The sequence below is a fragment of the Callionymus lyra genome, chromosome 12, assembly GCF_982586985.1.
Source record: "Callionymus lyra chromosome 12, fCalLyr1.hap1.1, whole genome shotgun sequence".
Lineage (NCBI taxonomy): Eukaryota > Metazoa > Chordata > Actinopteri > Syngnathiformes > Callionymidae > Callionymus > Callionymus lyra.
Window position 1 is genome coordinate 27,680,376 of NC_141829.1, and position 20,597 is coordinate 27,700,972.

The following is a 20,597-nucleotide window of genomic DNA, read 5'->3' on the forward strand; positions in this document are numbered from 1 at the left end:
CATGAGATGGGGATCGGGGTGAACCAAGGGGCGGAGACAGAGAAGGAAACAGATCTGGTTCTCTCTCTCTCTCTCTCTATCTCTCTCTCTCTATCTATCTATACTACAAGAAAGAAAACTTACGTGTTTGTTTTGTGTGTGTGTGGATGCGGGTGCATGTGTGTGTGTACATACACTTAAGTACAAGTTGTTAAAATATACAGTATGTACAGTACATATATACAGTATATTGTGTGTTTGTTCAATCTGGGCTATTCGTTTGCGTTTTCTATGCATATTTTTTGAGAATTTTTTTTCTACTTGAACGTTAATTGCTTGATTACAAATGATCAACAAAATGATTACGTAATTAAATGTTTTAGTATTTATTCTGTTGTTTAGCAATCTTTCCAATGATACTAACCTTTTTTAAAATTGAGTAAATATTGAGAAAGTTATGACATTTTCAAACTCGGGTTTAACAAAAACGTCAACAACCAAACATATTGACCCCCAATAACATAATATCTTTGTATCCATGTTAGTCTTTGTATCTTTGTCTTTGTTGTTTTTCTTTCCTTGACCTATGTCCTTTGTCTTTGTCTTTAGACTTAGATTGTGTCATCTTGTTCTTCCTCTTTATGTTCTTCTTATTTTATTTTTTATGTATTATTTTTTATTGTTTATGAAAAATTGCTGGCTATTGGTAAAAAACAATTTCCCAAAGGAGACCTCCTGAGGGATCAATAAAGTTTTACCTTACCTTACCTTACCTTACCTTAATATGGAGGAGGTTGACCAGAAATGAGTTCATTTTCACGGGTTGTAGTAGTCCATAACTTTTTCAATGTTTATCACAGGAACATTATACTTATATCACTAGATTCGTCTTTACAAGACCTTTTACATGATACTGGTTTCATATAGAGAAATTCATATTTTAGATTTTACACACATACCTATTCTTTCTATATTTTTGAGTGTGGCTTTAATCAGAAGGTTCCAAGACACTAAGCAGCTTACAGGGGGGTTTATGACTCAATGTCTGTGACTTTGAGCGTCATTGCGTTCAAACTAACTCCCTGCTCGAACATTTGGTTTAACTTGCTTACACACTGCGTGGGTGGACTTCATCTTGGTCGTCCCTCCCCCGCCGGATAGAAGCTGTGCTGAGATAAATCACTCTCAGGCCTGCGAGTCCTCACACTGGTTCTGCTCCACCGAGAGAGGAAGACAGAAAAGTTGCTCGGAGAACACTTCTCTCTTTCACTCGGGAAGTAACTTTGGGTCACACAGGATGTCGGCCAGCACTGCAGTCTGGGTTCTGGTGGCTCTCTGCGTCGGCAGCGCAGTCCACTGTATGCCCAGAGGAAGGCAGAAGACGCGCAGACAAGCTCAGCAGCACCAGGTCTCCTCCGTGTCCCAGGGTGAGTTTTTGTGGCATTAATTCATCACGAGTTATTTCTTTCAGAAGAAAGCGGTTTCCAATTAGCGGTCGGGGAAGGTCAATTTATAAACCGAAAAATGCCTCCTTTATACCCTTCAAAAGATACTTTATACTGACCGTGACTGTCTGCATTCGCTAAAAACAATGAACGCAAGACAGAATTTAACATAAAAGAGGTTTACAGTGTAGGTAGTATTATTACCACAGCCACATCTCTCTTGTTAAAAAATAGCGTTAGGGACAACATTTGCCATGTTCTAAACATTAATAATGGCTATTTTAATTTCAAATTAAAGTGACATAGTTAGCCTTTATTTTTGCTGCTTTTATAGAGAGGTTTGTACGTTATATAAAGCGAGACTGCAGTCAATGTAACTATTGAAAGTAAGAGACAACATAAATTGATCAGCTATGTGGGTACATTTATGTTCTGTGCTTTTGCGGGGTGTGAACAAAGAGCAGTCTGGTGGGGCCACAGTGTTGGTGTAAACACTGATACCTTCTCTTGGGAGGGCCTTTGAAGTCAACTTAACACACCCTGGGTCAGTTTCACATACAAGGGTGAAGTCATTGCCCTCAACAATTTGTTAACATCTAAATTGAACTTTATTATAGCCTTTTGACCCACAGAACAGGAAATGTTTCATATTGATGTTGTTTTGATTGTGACATTTTTCCTGTTTTAAATATGCTTGATATGTTGCTTCATGGGGCGGAGCCTTCATTTTCCTCAACTAAAAGTATATGGTGGCAGGTTTTTTCTTTGATCCTACCCAATGTGTTTTTTATCTGCCCATTTCTTCTAAGATGGTTGTTTAGAAAACGGACAATTTTATGGCGTAAATGATCAGTGGGAACGTCAATATTTGGGCAGCACACTGATTTGTACCTGCCATGGGGTTGCTGGCATCAAGTGTAAAAGTAAACCAGAAGGTATTTAAGCATTACTACACAATCTATGTACATTGTTAAGACAGTGTCATGTTTTTTTTTGTTTTTTTTAAACTTCTTTACTTTGCAGCAGAGGAGCGGTGTTATGATAAGATCAACCAGCAGTATTATACAGTGGGAGAAACGTATGAGAGACCCAAAGAAGGCATGATCTGGGACTGTACCTGTATTGGATCAGGAAGAGGCAAAATCAGCTGCACTATTGCAAGTAAGTGTCTTCACATGTCTTCTCTGCTACATCTTCAATTACACTTATCAAAGGATCTCCTGTTGTGCTGCATGAATGACTACGTATCCACAGCTGCTTTACTTTTTCAGTTTGTTTCTTTTGGACTAGTGAGAAATAAATGTTGCATAAATACACTTTGATGATCAAGCCTCTTCTGTTATTCAGACCGTTGTCATGAGGGAGGAGCTTCATACAAGATAGGAGACACCTGGAGGAGACCACATGAGACAGGAGGATACATGTTGGAGTGTGTTTGTCTGGGAAATGGCAAGGGAGAATGGACATGCAAACCTGTCTGTGAGTGCATGATTATTTTTTTTTTGTTCTGCCTCGGAGACTCATAGTATGAGACTACTGTTTACCCACAGCGGAGCGATGCTATGACAATTCAGCAGGAACTTCATATGTAGTCGGGGAAATGTGGGAGAAGCCCTACCAGGGCTGGATGGTAGTGGACTGCACTTGCCTTGGAGAGGGAAGTGGTCGCATCACATGCACATCCAGAAGTAAGAATACGTTTTTAGGATGCCTTTTATCTGCTATTATGGTATAGTTATTGCTGTTGTGCCAGTTTTCATTGTGTTGACTGTTAAAGCAATGGATATTTATCATTATAATCATGTTTAATACCGATGCTTTCCCTTAGCTGCCAGTTCCATCAACAAAGCTTTTTTCGATACCAATTTTATAAGTAATGTTCTAACAAAAAATAAAATGGCTTAACACAAGCTATTTCTATGTGAATTCTCCATCTATATGATTGACACATTGAGGACTATTATATAAATATATGTAAACAAAACTTTTATAATTAATAACTTGATGATATTTGCCTCATTAGAGTTAATTAGAATGCAGCTGTCATCCATCAGCCATTAGCGATTGGCCATATATCGGCTGGCTCGATCGACTTCATTTATATCAGAGATGAAACTGAAGTAACTGACACACAGATAACAACATGAAATAGCTGATGAGATTATCAGCTCAGAATTCAAATATCATGTCAGAAGCTGTACTCGCGTAAATCGGCACTTCGGTGAAGTGAAAAAGATATCCTCAAACTCTGTCATATGTTAAAGTATCATCCAGTGTTCATATCATTGTGTTATTCACTGACTCTGGTGGTTAATTGTGTTGTTTTTGGGATTTTTACATGTTCCACCAAAATTGTGACTTTATTTGCCGCTCCATTTTTATATCCATTTCTGATCCCTTTAATTACCTCTTTTTTAAGATCGCTGTAATGACCAGGACACCCAGACCTCCTACCGTATTGGTGATACATGGACCAAAGCAGACAGCCGGGGCCACTTGTTGCAGTGTTTGTGTACCGGTAACGGCCGCGGGGAGTGGAAGTGTGAGCGACATGCGTCACTTCACACCACCGGTCTGGGTAAGAACTGATGGCATACTTGTCCCCTGGTGGGAACAACATAGACCAGATTCCACATAGACCAGATTCTTTCTGTGTTGAGGCAAAAAGCATAGATGTGTCTAAAAATAAAGTTACTGAAGTTACTGAGAAGACAGTAGACTTACAATTGTTTTGTGAAAATTTTCATGAAAATCACAAGTAATCCTCTTTTTGAGTTCTGATGCTGTTTTAATCAATGTTATATACCCCTTGTGTATTTTTTTAAAATTGTTATTAGGCACTGGCTCCCGGGTCGTCACCAATATTCAACATGCTGTCTATCAGCCAGCGGTTGTACCACAGCTTCCACAGGATGGACCCTGCAAGACTGAGACTGGTCTGTCGTACCATATAGGCCAACGCTGGCTTAAAAACCAGGGAGCAAATCAGATGATTTGTACTTGTCTTGGCAATGGAGTCAGCTGTGAGCATTGGGGTAATAGTTCTTCTGAAAGTTTTTGCTCATATTTAAGCTTTTAACTACCATTCCTCTTTAATTTTTCTAAAGTTAACCATATTTAAAAGCTTCTTTGTCTTTTTATTCATCCAGAGGGACCTGCCCCTGTGTACGGTGGAAACTCTGGTGGTCAGCCTTGTGTATTCCCTTTCGTTCACAAGGGGAAGACCTATCATGCTTGTACCTCAGATGGACGCAGTGATGGCCAGCTGTGGTGTTCCACTTCCTCCAACTTTGAAACTGATCAGAAATATTCTTTCTGCACAGAAAAAAATGGTAGGTTTAAAAATAAAAACCTATGACATTGTCATCCAAGACAGACCTAGGCAAAGTGCAGCACATAGAAGAAAACTATTAAATTATTAAGGTAGTAACACTTTTGGCATGAGTTAAAGTATTTTTTCCCATTATAGTAAGGATATTTTCCGTTACAAAATGTTTTCAATCACACCTGATTTAAACAATAAATATGAAGTCTGACTTTGATTTTTGATTCACAGGGATTGTGGCAACACGAGGTGGCAATTCTAATGGCGCTGTTTGCCAGTTCCCCTTCCTCTACAATGGTAGAAATTACACTGACTGCACTTCAGATGGCCGTAGAGACGGCATGAAGTGGTGCGGCACAACAACAGATTATGAAGTTGAGCAACACTTTGGGTTCTGCCCTATGGCTGGTGAGTCCATGTGATTTTACTGTAATTCATTTGCTTCTATGGGATGTATTTGCCTTGACATTGCCTTGACATTTTGTGGATCTTAATCCACCCTCACCTGACTCCTTTAAGAAACATCTTAAGACGTTTCTATTTGTTCAGGCTTTTCCTTGATTTTCTGGAACTCCTGTGTTGTTCTCAGTATTATCTTGATCTTTAAAGTATATACTTTTTTGAGTATTGTTTTGATTGTTTAAGCGCTTTGTGACCCTGGTCTAGAAAAGCGCTATATAAATAAATATTACTTACTTACTTACTCACCTCTCACAGTATTCATTGAAATTTCCACCCGGTCACAGACGTTTGACTGCAAACTAAATCAACATTAACAGAGTTGTAAAGGGAATGTACTGATCTTGTAGACAATGGCCTTTACAATCTTGGAGTATTACAAACTAATTTAATTCGTGTTAAATTGGTGCCAATTGGATTAGTGCAAGTGACAATAGGTAGTGAGACAGTATATATGGTAATGATGTTAGCAACAGACAGGGCGGTCCTGATCATTTGGATTGCTAATTTCACACATAAGAGTGAAGACATTAACATAGCTCAGTGGTTTTGATGTTAATGCCTTTGATAAAGTGCAGCAATCTTCTCCTATTACAAGTGCATTTTGTTGACTATGGATTTTACTTTATGGAGGATACACATTTTTTCATTAGTCAACACCAATTGCCCACAAATATTCACCACACAAACTCTAGCGAGTAGATGGTTACTTTTGTGATTGCAATTGTACTTTCTCTGTATTTACTGTTTTGATTTGATTAAGTTTTAGATAGAATAGATATAGATATTTCTCCCAGAAAATGGGGATTAAGTATTTATCATTGCTCAAAACATGAACTTATTATTTGATTCTTTTTAAAAATGTTTGCATTTTTTATGTCTTTTCATAGTAATATCTAAATAGTCGCATTATACTTGTATAGCCCACGTTTTTGTTTCTCTGTTACAAAAAAGGTTTAAAATTGTTCTCTGTAAGTAATAGTAATGGTAATTCTTTGATTTATTTTATAAAGTCATAATTATTACTTTTTAGCACATTGGTCACTTTTTTATGTTTCATTTCAAATTGTCTTTGTAAAATTGTTTTTATTATTCTGTTGGTATTATTATGCTTAATGGTCAAATCGGTCTGTTGAATTATATAACATTTGTCTTTTACATGTTAAATTACAGCAATTTATATAGACATGATTTTTTTTACATTTTTTTCTAATGATTTAAAGTACACTGCATTATTCAGGCCTGCTGGTGGAAAATAAAGGGACTAGTCTCAAATACAGGAGAATGTAAATGACTTGAACTGTATCTGTTAAACTTTGTTCGAAACAATAAATTACTTTATAAAGACACATTCTTACACATACTATCTTTTTCAATAATTAATTGAAATGAGAAATAAATGCTGTAGTTCAGAACTTTTTAATTGACCAAATGTTTCTTAATTTAACAGAACAGTTTAATATGATAATATTTCCAAACAGTAAAGGGATTAAAAAAAACAATGTAGGCTTCTTAGTCCCAATGAAAGTCCATTACTGTCATAATTTCTTTATTAATAATCGTTGTATTATGAAGTTGTAGTAGGTGATCAATTAGTTTTTGATAATGTGTAGCACACAGTACATGAAGATGGGTGTTTGGATAGATCATTAAATAGGGAAACTTTTTCTATAAAAAAAAGAAGCTATGTCTTACAGTAAAACTATTAAGGAACATATGAAAACAATTTTCAGACTTATTTCCAAAAGGAAAAATACAAAACACGAAGGATCAATAGAAATCATGTAGCAACACCAAAAGCTGGCCTTTTGACTGATGACTCAATTGTTTAGATTCAAATCCAGTCTTGTAGCAGTATGTATTTGTTTTGCCCTTTTAACCTTTAACTCTCATGATGTTTTCTTATAGCTCATGAAGAAGTGTGTACAACTACTGAAGGAGTGATGTATCGTGTTGGAGACCAGTGGGACAAACGTCATGATGTTTTGGCTCACATGATGCGATGTACCTGTGTAGGCAATGGACGTGGAGAATGGAGCTGTGTTGCTTACTCTCAAATTCAAGGTAGGTGTAGAAGGATTATTAGGCATAAGGTGAAAAGATATGTCAGATGTAATCCCTGTTGTTGGGTAAAAAGGTTAAAAAAGCCTGCATACCTGCATGTATTGGTTAAAGTAGCATTTCATCCAAACAATCATCATTACTATCATGTGAGCATGAGTGCTCTTTTACAAAACACATTCATGTTAAGAGTAACAGAAGCTATCACTATGTTTTGTTTCCATCATAGATCAGTGTATTGTGGACACTCTAACCTACGAAGTGAACCAAACCTTTACCAAGCAACATGAGGAGGGCTACACAATGAACTGCACCTGCTTTGGACAAGGGCGGGGCCGCTGGAAGTGTGACGCGATTGGTAAATGACCTTCAAGAGTCTTGGTGTTTTTATAAAATGTATATGTTGTGCTGAATTTCTTGATCTGCCTTACTTAATGTGCAGATCAGTGTCAGGAACCAGAGACGAAGGCTTTTTACCAGATCGGGGAGTCCTGGGATAAAGTTATCCATGGGATCATGTACAAGTGCTACTGCTATGGCAATGGCATTGGGGAACTTAGCTGTGAGCCTCAGCAGTCATACCCTGGTAAGAACATTGTTTTGGTGTATACACCACTAGCCACCATTACTATATTTTTTGTAGAATTTATGTAATTCACTTATTCAGATGTCTGTCCTTTTCATTAAGTCATGTAGGGATTCATCTTATTAAAGGGGAAATGTGCATTTATATTTAGTATGAGATTATCTTATATCATCCACAAAGTTGGATCTGTTTAATTTGAGTTCTGTTATATGCACTATGGTTAATCCAGGGACTAGTAGTTGAGGCATAATGGTAAGTAGTCCCTTCGGCTGATGCAATGTCAATGTAAACCAGCAGTTACACTTCTATATCAGAGAAGAAATGCTGACACATTGTGTTTGACATGTGTAGATTCACAAAAGATCACAATCTTTGCAATATAGGTGACAAAAATTCAGGGACAACCGACACTGTGCTCTGTATAGTTTTGAGGAGTGTCTGCAATATTGCAGTCATTTTGAATGTGTGTACACATAATATAGGTGAAATAATTTGGTGTGTTTAGTTACAACCTCTGGAGCTTTAGGGTCCTAGACAGTATCTTTGCTCTTCCTCGAAGTGTAGTTTCTCTGTTCATTCTTCTTAATGTTGCTATCGCTGGGGATGGATACATCAACCACAATGGCTTTCCTCTGTTGCTTGTCTATGATCACAATATCTGGTTGGTTGGCCAACACTATTTTGTTTGTCTGTATTTAAAAGTCCCAGAGGAGCTTGGCTCTGTCATTCTTGACCACCTTGGGAGATGCTTTCCATATTGGGTTTGTATTCTGCATAAATGTTCCTGTACGCTATACTGGCTACTTGGTTATGACATTTCATGTAGATTCCATCTTACACCCTGCCACCAGCTGTTAGTTTTTACACAGCCTGCAGTTGGGATCTTGCCTGGTGTGGTAGATGTGGACCTCTATTGCTATAGTGGCCTGTTCCCATGCCACCAGGGTGAGCTCTGCTGTGCTGTCCATTAAGTCCAGCAGCCCCTAGCCATTTGAGGTATTAGATCACATCAGCCCCTTCAGTATGCATGGTGGTATGCCAGGGTATTTCTAGCTTTCCTCCACTTTTTCAATTCTGCCTTCTGGGAGTCTAATGCCCTCTGTGTTCAGTAACTTTCCTCTTTGTTCTTACCATTCAACTACACTTCTTGAACTCGAATAATCTCATCCATGTAGAGGAGGTGACTGATGCTGATCCCATTTAAGGGATCTGTAGCCAATCTTATTGATTACTTATTACTGGGTCTGCAGTCTTGGTTGACAGTTCAACCTGAAGCTGGTATTTCGCTCTCCTGGTATTTATTTTATACATTTTATTTATGTTGTGCTTTATGTCACATGTGACCTCAAAGTGCTACAGCAGAGTTTTTCTCTGCCATGTACTGCTACACGTCCCTTCTGGGGATCTTTCTCAATCAGGGCTGTACGGCCCTTGGTAACCCAAATCGCAGTAATTTATCCATTTCTACTGCTAGACATTTACGTCACTCTTTAGGCAGTAGGTGAGTATAATGTCAAGGCCTGGTACGGTCCAGTTCTTCATACCTGAGCTTTTAACCTGCCACTGAGAGTGGGCATTATATCTTCGTTTTCAAGTGGCCATGGCTTGGAGTTTCTTCTTTCTTGGTGTCACCTTTCCGGACTCCATTGGAACTCTTTACATACTTCACTTATCCTTCTTGTCGATGTCCCATCAATCTGGCTTCCCCTTGCTGCTGCATTGACGTTGACGCTGTGATAGCAGTCATTTACATTTATTATTTCCTTCAGTGGCATTTCTCGAATGTGAATCTTAACCACAGTAAATACACGAGCATAAGCCCAAGAGATAACTCCCTATTATTAATCTAGTCAAGTTGACTTCTCTGGAAATAGCCTTTGTTTTAATGCTCACTAGCTGCTACCTTTACAGTAAAATGAGCTTATGTCTCAAACCATGTGCGTTCATTGTGTTTGTGAAAAGTCAGATTTTCGAATGTTCCTCATGACTATGATGGGAAACAGACGTGAGATGTGATGAGGTGCCATATCCTCTGAGAATTGACCCCCACTCTGGGTCGCTGAACCTTGTGAATATATTTTAGTTTCTAGTACTATTACCACAACTACATGAACAAGCATGTGTCTATGTTACATTTCTAAAGGTACCATAGTTTCTTAGCCTGGTTGTTTGCAATTTGATAACTTCCGAATCATCATGAAACTAGTTCATTATTTGCTACTCTTTGCTGAAAAGACTTTTGAAAAACAAAGTCTCCTAAAGGGCATACCAAGTTGCATAAAGGAATATGCGAGCTGGTAAGCAGGTTGAAAAGAAAAGCTAAATGCAAGGCACTCTGTCATAAGCAACCATAATAGCAACCAGCTGTGAACTGCTCATTCCTTCTGCCTTGACTCACAGATAACCTTTTTTAGGAAATTTTGTATTTTTGTGAGACCAATGTAGCACACATAAGCAGGGAGGAACAAAACGAGATTCAAAGTCTTTTGTATTGACATATTCATGTTGAACTTAACTGTATATTCTATTTTTAGATGTAAATGGCATTCATATTCATAGACAATGTGGAAGAGGGCTGGAAGAGATGTAGCAAATGATGTGAATATGAATAATGTGGCCATTAACAAGAAGAATAAATCTATAGTTTAATTTTTTTTAACAGTCAATTGACCCAGAGACAACATAAGGGATAAAACCAATGCATATATATTTTCTTGCGATGGTCACCTTGACACAGATAACACAAGGGTTGAGTGAATTCAACAAATAGATTTCTTTGACACAATGTGTATGCAATTTAATGTGGAAGAAGATTCTTTAGAATTTACATGCAAAATGTAATGTCACTGGATTTAAATCTGGTGCATCTTTAGGGATTAAGGTCAATAATTTTCTCGTTAATTTTTATCCGGTTAAAACGGTATACAGTATTTGAAATCCAATCAGTAAACAACAAAATTAATCAAATTGCTCAGCTGTTTTAATACTTTTAATTAACAACTGTTTGAACTTGATTCTGTTTTCATTATTTCCATTTGAACATTTGTTCAGCATGCAAATTGCTAGTTGTTTAATGAGACCCACATCTGCTTCCATGTAATCCTTCACCCCACCAGAGCCTTTTGGGTCTGTAATAGGTTCCAGATTGCTTTTGAGGTCTGTATCTGCTAGCAACCTTTGGTTAACCAAGCCACTTGCTCAGAAACTTTGATTACAGGTTTGGTATTTTTTTGGTTGGGAAACCTCAGTTCTTTATTGATGCTACCAATCACGACAGCTTGTGTCCTTTCTTGACAGTAGTTTTATTGACACAGACCTTTTTCTATAAATAATTTGAGTCTCCAAAGGTCTGCTTTACATTTGGCCTGCATTTTTTTGTCAGTCTTTATTTTTTCCATGTAGCTTTGACAACAGTTATGTTAGCTACAAGTAACATAGTTTTCAGAAAGACATTTTATTTATACAGCTGTTCCCTGTTGTTCACCATCTTGAAGCAGTCAAGCGTCTTTATTACACAACTATTGCTTTTTTCCCTTTTTTTTGGTCCAGAGAGATTTGAACCATTTTAGCCATGTAATGTACAAGGATTTTATGAAGCTTTTAATCGATTACATTACTAAAAAGATAAAGCAGAATAATACAAAAGTTACAAAAACAACAGCACTATAATATGAGTAAGGATCTTTTATGCTTCTATAAACATTCTGCAACAATACATTATTGTAGATTGTTAAATCTGCTCATACATATTTCCAACTACATGACTTTTCTTACCTTGTGATATTTGGTTTGGTAGGAGGTCAACGGCCAGTCCAGGTGATAATAACTGAATCTGGAAACCAACCCAACTCTCATCCTATCCAGTGGAATGCTCCTCCCTCAGCACACATCACCCAATATATTCTCAAGTGGAGAGCAGTACGTTTCCTTATTTTCTAACAAGATAACAAAGTGAAAGTAATCCAGTGTTAACCTTTTGACCCTGTGTTTTCCATGACCTCCAATAGAAAGATACTATCACACCTTGGCGGGAGGTGCTGATTCCAGGACATCTCCATTCCTACACCATATCTGGACTTAAGGCAGGCATTACATATGAGGGTCAGTTGATCAGTGTGCTCCGATTTGGACAAAGAGAGGTCACACGCTTTGACTTTACAACCAATCATGGCTCATGTGAGTTGAAAAAGTAAAGTTTACTTCAAAAATGCAGAGAATACATTTTTGAAAATTGATATTCTTATAATACTTAGATGAACAATGAAACCAATACAATTTTTTTCTTCCTCTGATCATAGTGGCTACATCACAAGGAGAAACAACCCCACCCCCACCTATGGTAGACACTTCGGAGTCGGTCACTGAAATTACTTCCAGCAGCTTTGTCATCTCATGGGTTTCCGCATCGGATACAGTCTCTGGGTTTAGAGTAGAGTATGAGCTAACAGAGCAGGGACAAGGCACAGGTCAGCCCAATGTTCTTGGTAAGTACAGATGCATGAGACTATAACAGAAACAATACTTCTGTTCATCTTGGTGCCCAATTTGCAGATGAAAATATGAGAATATACAATAATATTGTTGTTTTTTAGCCAAATAACAATAGCAATTAGTGTAAATGCTGAGAGTAAAATGAAAGACTCTTGTCTATCTCTTCTATCTCACTATTGTACCCCCCAGGTGGCAGATAACACACAGAAATCCATATATAATGTCAATCATTGTATAATCTTAAGTTTTAAGTGAGAATTACAAATAACAAATAACATTTCAGTCACCCGTGGAAAGTAGCTCTAAAAACATTTTAAGGATTGCTAAAATAATTGGATAGAGATATTACGTTTTATTTTAAATGTAAAACCAAGAAAAGTTATCTTAAGACTATTTTAAAACACAGTTTAAATAACGCTATAAACCTATAAAGATGATTGTTTTTATTTTGAGTGATGATTTTTTTTTTTCTTCCTAAGCTCTGCCCCGTACAGCATCTTCAGTGAACATAAATGAGCTTCTACCAGGAAGAAAATATACTATCCATGTGTATGAAGTGACAGATGCTGGAGAGGACAACCTTATTCTTACCACTTCTCAAACAACTGGTAAGTTGCTGTAGTTGATATTGCTTTATAGGCATGATCCTCTTCTTTAAATAAAATGTGTCGTTTGTTCCACAGCCCCAGATGCTCCGGTTGATCATGAAGTAGAAGAAATTGGAGAAACTTCTATTGTTATCAGCTGGGAAAAGCCCCTGGCTCCCATTACAGGTACAACCAAACAGTTTTATTAACATTTCTACTGTAGATATCTTGAATAAATGGTTCTAAGTTTCAATTTTGCTGTATAGGATATCGAGTCATTTACACTCCATCAATTGAAGGGGAAAGCACAGAGCTAACTCTTCCAGATACAGCTACATCAGTAACTCTGAGTGACCTCCGACCTGGAAAAATGTACAACATCAGCATTTTCGCCGTTGAGGACAGTCTAGAGAGTGAACCAGTCTTTGTGCAAGTGAACACTGCCGGAGATCCACTAACAGGTGAATATTTTAAATGTTTCCGTTCTAATGATATCCCAGAAGTAAAATACAATATTGTGGTCATGTGCTCAACTCGACATGCTTATATTTTATACCTTAAAAATTCAGTGTTATAGAGAGCTATAGATGTTTCTTTTTATATAAATATGTTAAATATAATAACTGCAGCGATTATTTCTATTTTAACATGTATTTTTTATTGTTGAGAGCAGGGGTAATGTAATTAATTTTTCTAATTGGCGTGTTCCATAAAACCGTGTTACTTTCAAAGGAACGCTATTAAAGCAAAATATGTTGTAACAGTTTTACTGCCCATCACAAATTTACCTAATATTGCTCAGCCATATATTCTAGTATTTTGGTTCATGACATGGTATTGCCCAAGCGAGTTCAGAAAAATCAATGTTCAGTGACTCATATTGAAATGGTGGCATTATTCATTCAATGGAAAATGAAGTCATTCAGTCTAGAGCTTTTATTTTTTTTAGGTCGGATTAAGAATTCCTCCCTGTACCAGCCCCTTAATGCTTATGCCTAGTCAAACAAATGTGAGCACAAAATGGATTTTTTTGGCCTCTGAAAATTGATATTCTTATAATACCTAGATGAACAATGAAACCAATACAATTTTTTGTCTCCCTCTGATCATAGTGGCTACATCACAAGGAGAAACAACCCCACCCCCACCTATGGTAGACACTTCGGAGTCGGTCACTGAAATTACTTCCAGCAGCTTTGTCATCTCATGGGTATCTGCATCGGATACAGTCTCTGGGTTTAGAGTAGAGTATGAGCTAACAGAGCAGGGACAAGGCACAGGTCAACCCAATGTTCTGGGTAAGTACAGATGCATGAGACTATAACAAAAACATTGCTTCTGTTCATCTTGGTACCCTTGACTGCCCAATTTGCAGATGAAAATATGAGAATATACAATAATATTGTTTTTTTTAGCCAAATAACAATAGCAATTGGTGTAAATGCTGAGAGTACAATGAAAGACTCTTGTCTATCTCTTCTATCTCACTATTGTGGCAGATAACACACAGAAATCCATATATAAGGTCAATCATTGTATAATCTTAAGTTTTAAGTGTGAATTACAAATAACAAATAACATTTCAGTCACCCGTGGAAAGTAGCTCTAAAAACATTTTAAGGATTGCTAAAATAATTGGATAGAGATATTATGTTTTATTTTAAATGTAAAACCAAGAAAAGTTATCTTAAGACTATTTTAAAACACAGTTTGAGTAACACTATAAACCTATACAGATGATTGTTTTTATTTCGAGTGATGATTTTTCTTTCTTCCTCAGCTCTGCCCCGTACAGCATCGTCAGTGAACATAAATGAGCTTCTACCAGGAAGAAAATATACTATCCATGTGTATGAAGTGACAGATGCTGGAGAGGACAACCTTATTCTTACCACTTCTCAAACAACTGGTAAGTTGCTGTAGTTGATATTGCTTTATAGGCATGATCCTCTTCTTTAAATAAAATGTGTCGTTTGTTCCACAGCCCCAGATGCTCCGGTTGATCATGAAGTAGAAGAAATTGGAGAAACTTCTATTGTTATCAGCTGGGAAAAGCCCCTGGCTCCCATTACAGGTACAACCAAACAGTTTTATTAACATATCTACTGTAGATATCTTGAATAAATGGTTCTAAGTTTCAATTTTGCTGTATAGGATATCGAGTCATTTACACTCCATCAATTGAAGGGGAAAGCACAGAGCTAATTCTTCCAGATACAGCTACATCAGTAAGTCTGAGTGACCTCCGACCTGGAAAAATGTACAACATCAGCATTTTCGCTGTTGAGGACAGTCTAGAGAGTGAACCAGTCTTTGTGCAAGTGAACACTGCCGGAGATCCACTAACAGGTGAATATTTTAAATGTTTCCGTTCTAATGATATCCCAGTAGTAAAATACAATATTGTGGTCATGTGCTCAACTCGACATGCTTATAGTTTACACCTTAAAAATTCAGTGTTTTAGAGAGCTGTGGATGTTTCCTTTTATATAAATATGTTAAATATAATAACTGCAGCGATTGTACACTATTTCTATTTTAACATGTATTTTTTATTGTTGAGAGCAGTGGTAATGTATTTAGTTTTTCTAATTGGCGTGTTCCATAGAAGCGTGTTACCCTTAAAGGAACGCTATTAAAGCAAAATATGTTGTAACAGTTTTACTGCCCATCACAAATTTTGCTAATATCGCTCAGGCATATATTCTAGTATTTTGGTTCATGACATGGTATTGCCCAAGCGAGTTCAGAAAAATCAATGTTCAGTGACTCATATTGAAATGGTGGTATTATTCATTCAATGGAAAATGAAGTCATTGAGTCTAGAGCTTTTTTTTTTTTAGGTCGGATTAAGAATTCCTCCCTGTACCAGCCCCTTAATGCTTATGCCTAGTCAAACAAATGTGAGCACACTAAATGGAATTTTTTGGCCTCTGACGTTTGTCTTCTTTTGCTCTATTAAACAAGTTCAGGCCATCTGATCTTTTGCCTCTGCAAAACACATTATGGTCTACCTAGTGGCATGCCTGTTGTGCTCTTGCCCTTCCTGCTTTAGTGCCCCCTGTATTCTTGTACCTCAGCCACATTGTTGTGAAAAGCATGGTTGAGTGTGTGTGTGTGTGTGTGAGAAGTATCTGCAGATAGTCCTAAATTTGACTCATTTTTTCTCTCTTCAATAGAGGTGGCTTCTCCCACGGACCTGCAGTTCTATGAGGTTTCTGACAAAAAAGTTGTTCTGACATGGACCGGGCCAAGTGACGAGGTCATGAGTTACAGGGTCACAGTAGTTCCTTTGGATGATTCCGGCTCCACTCAAAGCGAAATGACTCTACCTGTCAGTCAAAACTCCTATGTCGAGGTGGCACACTTACAGCCAGGGACTATGTACCGCTTTAATGTTTTTACTATTCATGATGGAGCGGAAAGTCTACCACTGATCAGGGAACAAACTACTCGTAAGTATAAAGCAATAAAAATTGACATGTACGAAATGGGATAAAGAGACCTTAAAACGAATGTTTTTGTTGCAGTGCCAGATGCTCCGACAGATATTTATTTCGCCAATGTGACTGAGGACAGTGCTGTGATGCTCTGGTTTGTTCCACGGGCAGAAATCACTGGTTACAGGCTCTTTCTGACTTTGGAGGGCTCCAACCCAAAACAATTTCGCCTTCTTGCTCATCTTTCTCAGTACACCCTCTTAAACCTGAAGCCAGATTCTGAGTACACAGTGACAATCCACTCAGAGCAGGACAACACATTGAGCCAAGGGGAAAGTGCAATGTTCACCACCAGTCAGTCAACTTTCTTTCTATCAGTTTGTATATCATTCTTCTCTGTAACTGTTACAAACTTTCAAAGTTTATACAAACGACCTTGAGCTTGAGGTAAATCCAGTTAAAATGCTGTTTTAGTCAATATTCCTCTCCTGGATCTGACTTTAATACTACTATTTTCTCCTGTTCAAAATCTGAAATAGATGCCAATGAACAGTTCTTTGGGGTCCAGTATCATGAGTGGGGTGGGGCCTGTTAATATTGTCACTAGGGTGTTAATTATCTATAGTTAATTCTTTGCTCTTTAAAAAAGAAAGAAGCAATTATATAGTGTTCTTCCTGCTCATCTGCTTTTCAATCTATTTAATAATTATGTTATTTCCAGCACCCCCCATGGGCAATGCGCCACAATTCAGCATCGATGTGACCAACACTTCCATTGTCATCTCCTGGACACCAGTGCCAAAAATTGGATACAAGGTAGTTTTACTGCTGATGTCTTTTTAATTTTTTTTTATACTTTCATACATACTCACACTTGTAGCGGACTTGTTGTTCATGGCTCAGCATTGTACTTACTAAAGTCATTCCTCATGGGAACTACGCCTGGCAACATCTGTTTTGGTCTGATAAGCGATGAGAACTGCCTGTCGACTTGTGTTTTCCTGGGAAAATGCTAACCTCTGACCTTTAGCTCATGTATGCTAATTCAACTGTGTTGCTTCTTCTCACTGCCTCTGTGTCTGGCAATACATTCCTCGCAGCTCACAGTGCAGCCCAGTCAAGGTGGTGAGGCCCCCCGTGATGTGACCTCTGAATCAGGAAGCATCTACATATCCGGTTTAACTCCTGGTGTGGAGTACACCTACAGTGTTCAACCAGTTGTTAACGGCCATGATCAGGGAACCCCAATAATGCGCCGTGTCATCACACGTAAGAATAATTTATTGCAAAGCTATTATCGATTACTTGCATGATGTATTCACAAAATAATTTTGATTAATAATATTTAAGGGTTTGTGAGAGTATTGGAAATGTGAAATCTATCCCAAAAAAAAAAAAATTTATTCAACAATTACTGTAAATAACAAGATCATTTATTTTTCAAAATCGAAGACTTATACAAAATGGAATTTTTTCAAGATTTTTTTTTTTTTTTTTTAAATTATTGTTATCATTCTCTATGTCTGAAATGGCGTGTCTATGATCTGTATGAAAAATAACAAAGCGAACACCGTAAATATGATTAAAGAATAGTGATAAGGGAAAGGGGTCTACTTTTGAGTTCTCTAAGGGGGGGAGGGGTTGGGTTATATTCACCGCTTTGAAAACCCCTGATTGAGAGAATAAGTAGACTTTGTTTATAATCAGAATTATTTGGTGATTAAGTAAAACATTTTTTATATTTTTAGCTTTATCACCCCCGACTGATCTCCATCTGGAGTCAAATCCTGGAACAGGGGAGCTCACTGTCAATTGGAATGGAGCTAGCAACCCAGGTGAAGACATATACACACAAAGTTGTTAATATCATTATCGCACAGATAATAATATTAATCTAATAAAGTCAATTTTAATGAATTAAGATAATAATGGTTGTTTTTTTGCTGATTCCATTAAGATATAACTGGCTATCGAGTCACAGGCACCCCTACCAAAGGCCAGCAAGGAAACAGTGTGGAGGAGTTTGTGAAGGCAGGTGAAAACTCCTGTACCCTGGACAACCTCAGCCCAGGAGTAGAGTACAACATTAGCATTGTCGCTGTAAAGGAGGACATTGAGAGCACTCCTGTGTCAACTATAGCTACATCAGGTTAGTTCAAGTGACACTGTTGCATTTTTATCTCTTTCAGTTACTGATAAAGATGTTTTAGAATCTGGAGGTTTCATTGTTCAAGTGAGATAGTTGTACCTTGTACATGTAGATGATCTTTAGCCTTTACACAAAACCTGCTGTTCAATCAGTACATGTTGCTTCTCAGTAATTAAGATCCATTTTGCTACTGACCTAATTAAACAAAGGACTACTTGCTATGTGTTGGTCATTTGAAGGATTTTGAACTAGGTTCATAAGAATGGGATTAATACAAGAGTATGTTCGAACATCACGTACTAACTGCCAAATGGAGCAGTTAATATGTATGAATAAAAAAGGCTATATATCAGGTAAAGGCAGTACACATAACTCTAATAATACTTCCATATGTCAAGTTTCTCTCGAATTTGAAGTGGAAGCTTGTAGTTTGCTTACATTTTTTCCCTTTGTTTCTTTGAATTCACGCTATTGTTTTTTTGTTCTCTTAAACCACCCAATGACAGAAATCCCACAGCTGACGGATCTCAGTTTTGAAGACGTGAGCGACACTACCATCAGTCTACGATGGTCCCCTCTAAAGAGCACAGCCATAACGGGCTACAGGATCACGGTGGTGGCAGCCGGGGAAAGTGTGCCGATCTTTGAAGATACAGTGCTGGCCCCAACAGGAGGATACACAGTCCATGGCTTGGAACCCGGTATTGACTATGACATTAGTGTCATCACAATAACAGAAAATGGAGAAAGTAACCCCTCTGTTGTCACGCAGCAGACTGGTAAGTTCTATTAAAATCCCAAACAGTGATTTAAATAAAAGTTTGTAAGCTTGTATAGTAAGCGTACCCTCTGTTGTCAAATTAACAATGATTTGTATGTGTGATTTTAGTAAAAATGCTTTTTTTTTTTTTTGAAATCTGCATGCTGTCTTATTTAAGATGTTAAATAAAATGCACACACCCAAAAATCCCTGACATTTATTAAGGTTAGTTTAGATCTTGCATTAAAGGGTCATATTAAAAGGCTTATTCTTAAAATATTTTACTATACTTATCTTTCATTTTTTCAATCATACATTCATAAAGTACTCAAGATATGTTGGTTGTTTTCTGCAGCTGTTCCTGCCCCCACCAATCTTAATTTTAGTCAAATCAAAGCTGACAGCATGGAGGTGACCTGGCTGTCTCCCCATGTCCCCAATAATGCTCACATTAACAATTTTTTTATACGGTAAGAACATGCACATAAATTCCTCAAATTGTTTTTCTTTTTCACTCAACTGTATTTTTGTTTTTAAGGTATTATCCGACCGATGATGAGGATGAGTTGACAGAAACGAGTGTCAGCAGCACTCGCAACCATGTTGTTTTGCAAAGTAAGTAAGAAGACTGCATCATTGTTTTTTTCCTCTACTGTAATATGTCGTTTATACCAGATAACTTAACGCCCGGGACTGTTAAATAATTTATTTTTGGAGGAGTTTTTATTTCCCTCTTTTTACAGCCTTTTAATATTCACAAGATTTTTTCTCTCTGTTGAAAAGATCTGCTTCCAAACACAGAGTATGTGGTGAACGTGGTGTGTGTTTATGACAATAGAGAGAGCTCACCGCTTGTTGGTTCCCAGAAAACAGGTGACAAGAAATTCATCAATATTTAAGTGAACCAGACACCAGCTTTAAATCACATTCCTTAACTCTTTATTTTTTTCCTGCACCCTGCCACAGCACTGGATTCCCCAGCAGGCCTCAGGTTCTCTGAGATCTTCACCAACTCTTTTACCATCCACTGGCTTGCACCACAAAGCAAAATAAATGGCTACCGTATTCGCTATCAGATGGCCAGTGGCGGGCGATTCAAAGACGAGAGGCTACCCCCATCTAGAAACCACTTCACACTGACAGGCCTCACTCCAGACACTGACTATGTGGTCAGTATCTTTGCAGTGAGTGGAAGACAAGAAAGCCTGCCGCTTGTTGGGAACCAGAGGACAAGTATGGCAATGAATTTGTAACCTTGAAATTCCTTGGTTTATTTTTTTGCAAGCATTAAAACAAGCATTGTGTCTTTCTTTCC

At 37.6% G+C, this 20,597-nt stretch overlaps 1 protein-coding gene across 2 annotated transcripts in view; it reads left to right on the forward strand.

The window, feature by feature from the left end:
- Window positions 1–1,152: 1,152 nt before the first annotated feature.
- Window positions 1,153–20,597, forward strand: part of fn1a (fibronectin 1a) — a 29,935-nt gene continuing 10,490 nt past the window's right edge. The window contains exons 1-33 of one of the 2 annotated variants that reach the window (XM_087804882.1): window positions 1,153–1,406; window positions 2,234–2,359; window positions 2,451–2,585; window positions 2,772–2,903; window positions 2,975–3,112; window positions 3,844–4,002; window positions 4,262–4,459; window positions 4,574–4,756; window positions 4,981–5,157; window positions 7,117–7,272; window positions 7,499–7,627; window positions 7,712–7,855; window positions 11,652–11,773; window positions 11,863–12,031; window positions 12,154–12,339; window positions 12,826–12,954; window positions 13,030–13,119; window positions 13,200–13,394; window positions 14,046–14,231; window positions 14,714–14,842; window positions 14,918–15,007; window positions 15,088–15,282; window positions 16,113–16,388; window positions 16,464–16,727; window positions 17,095–17,189; window positions 17,474–17,642; window positions 18,122–18,208; window positions 18,331–18,522; window positions 19,029–19,301; window positions 19,638–19,752; window positions 19,821–19,897; window positions 20,066–20,155; window positions 20,249–20,515. In XM_087804882.1, coding sequence (XP_087661008.1) covers window positions 1,277–1,406; window positions 2,234–2,359; window positions 2,451–2,585; window positions 2,772–2,903; window positions 2,975–3,112; window positions 3,844–4,002; window positions 4,262–4,459; window positions 4,574–4,756; window positions 4,981–5,157; window positions 7,117–7,272; window positions 7,499–7,627; window positions 7,712–7,855; window positions 11,652–11,773; window positions 11,863–12,031; window positions 12,154–12,339; window positions 12,826–12,954; window positions 13,030–13,119; window positions 13,200–13,394; window positions 14,046–14,231; window positions 14,714–14,842; window positions 14,918–15,007; window positions 15,088–15,282; window positions 16,113–16,388; window positions 16,464–16,727; window positions 17,095–17,189; window positions 17,474–17,642; window positions 18,122–18,208; window positions 18,331–18,522; window positions 19,029–19,301; window positions 19,638–19,752; window positions 19,821–19,897; window positions 20,066–20,155; window positions 20,249–20,515 — 5,203 coding nt within the window. In that variant the 5' untranslated portion in view covers window positions 1,153–1,276. Of the gene's footprint in view, window positions 1,407–2,233; window positions 2,360–2,447; window positions 2,586–2,771; window positions 2,904–2,974; window positions 3,113–3,843; window positions 4,003–4,261; window positions 4,460–4,573; window positions 4,757–4,980; window positions 5,158–7,116; window positions 7,273–7,498; window positions 7,628–7,711; window positions 7,856–11,651; window positions 11,774–11,862; window positions 12,032–12,153; window positions 12,340–12,825; window positions 12,955–13,029; window positions 13,120–13,199; window positions 13,395–14,045; window positions 14,232–14,713; window positions 14,843–14,917; window positions 15,008–15,087; window positions 15,283–16,112; window positions 16,389–16,463; window positions 16,728–17,094; window positions 17,190–17,473; window positions 17,643–18,121; window positions 18,209–18,330; window positions 18,523–19,028; window positions 19,302–19,637; window positions 19,753–19,820; window positions 19,898–20,065; window positions 20,156–20,248; window positions 20,516–20,597 lie in introns of both variants that reach the window. The other variant, XM_087804881.1, reaches the window with a different exon arrangement.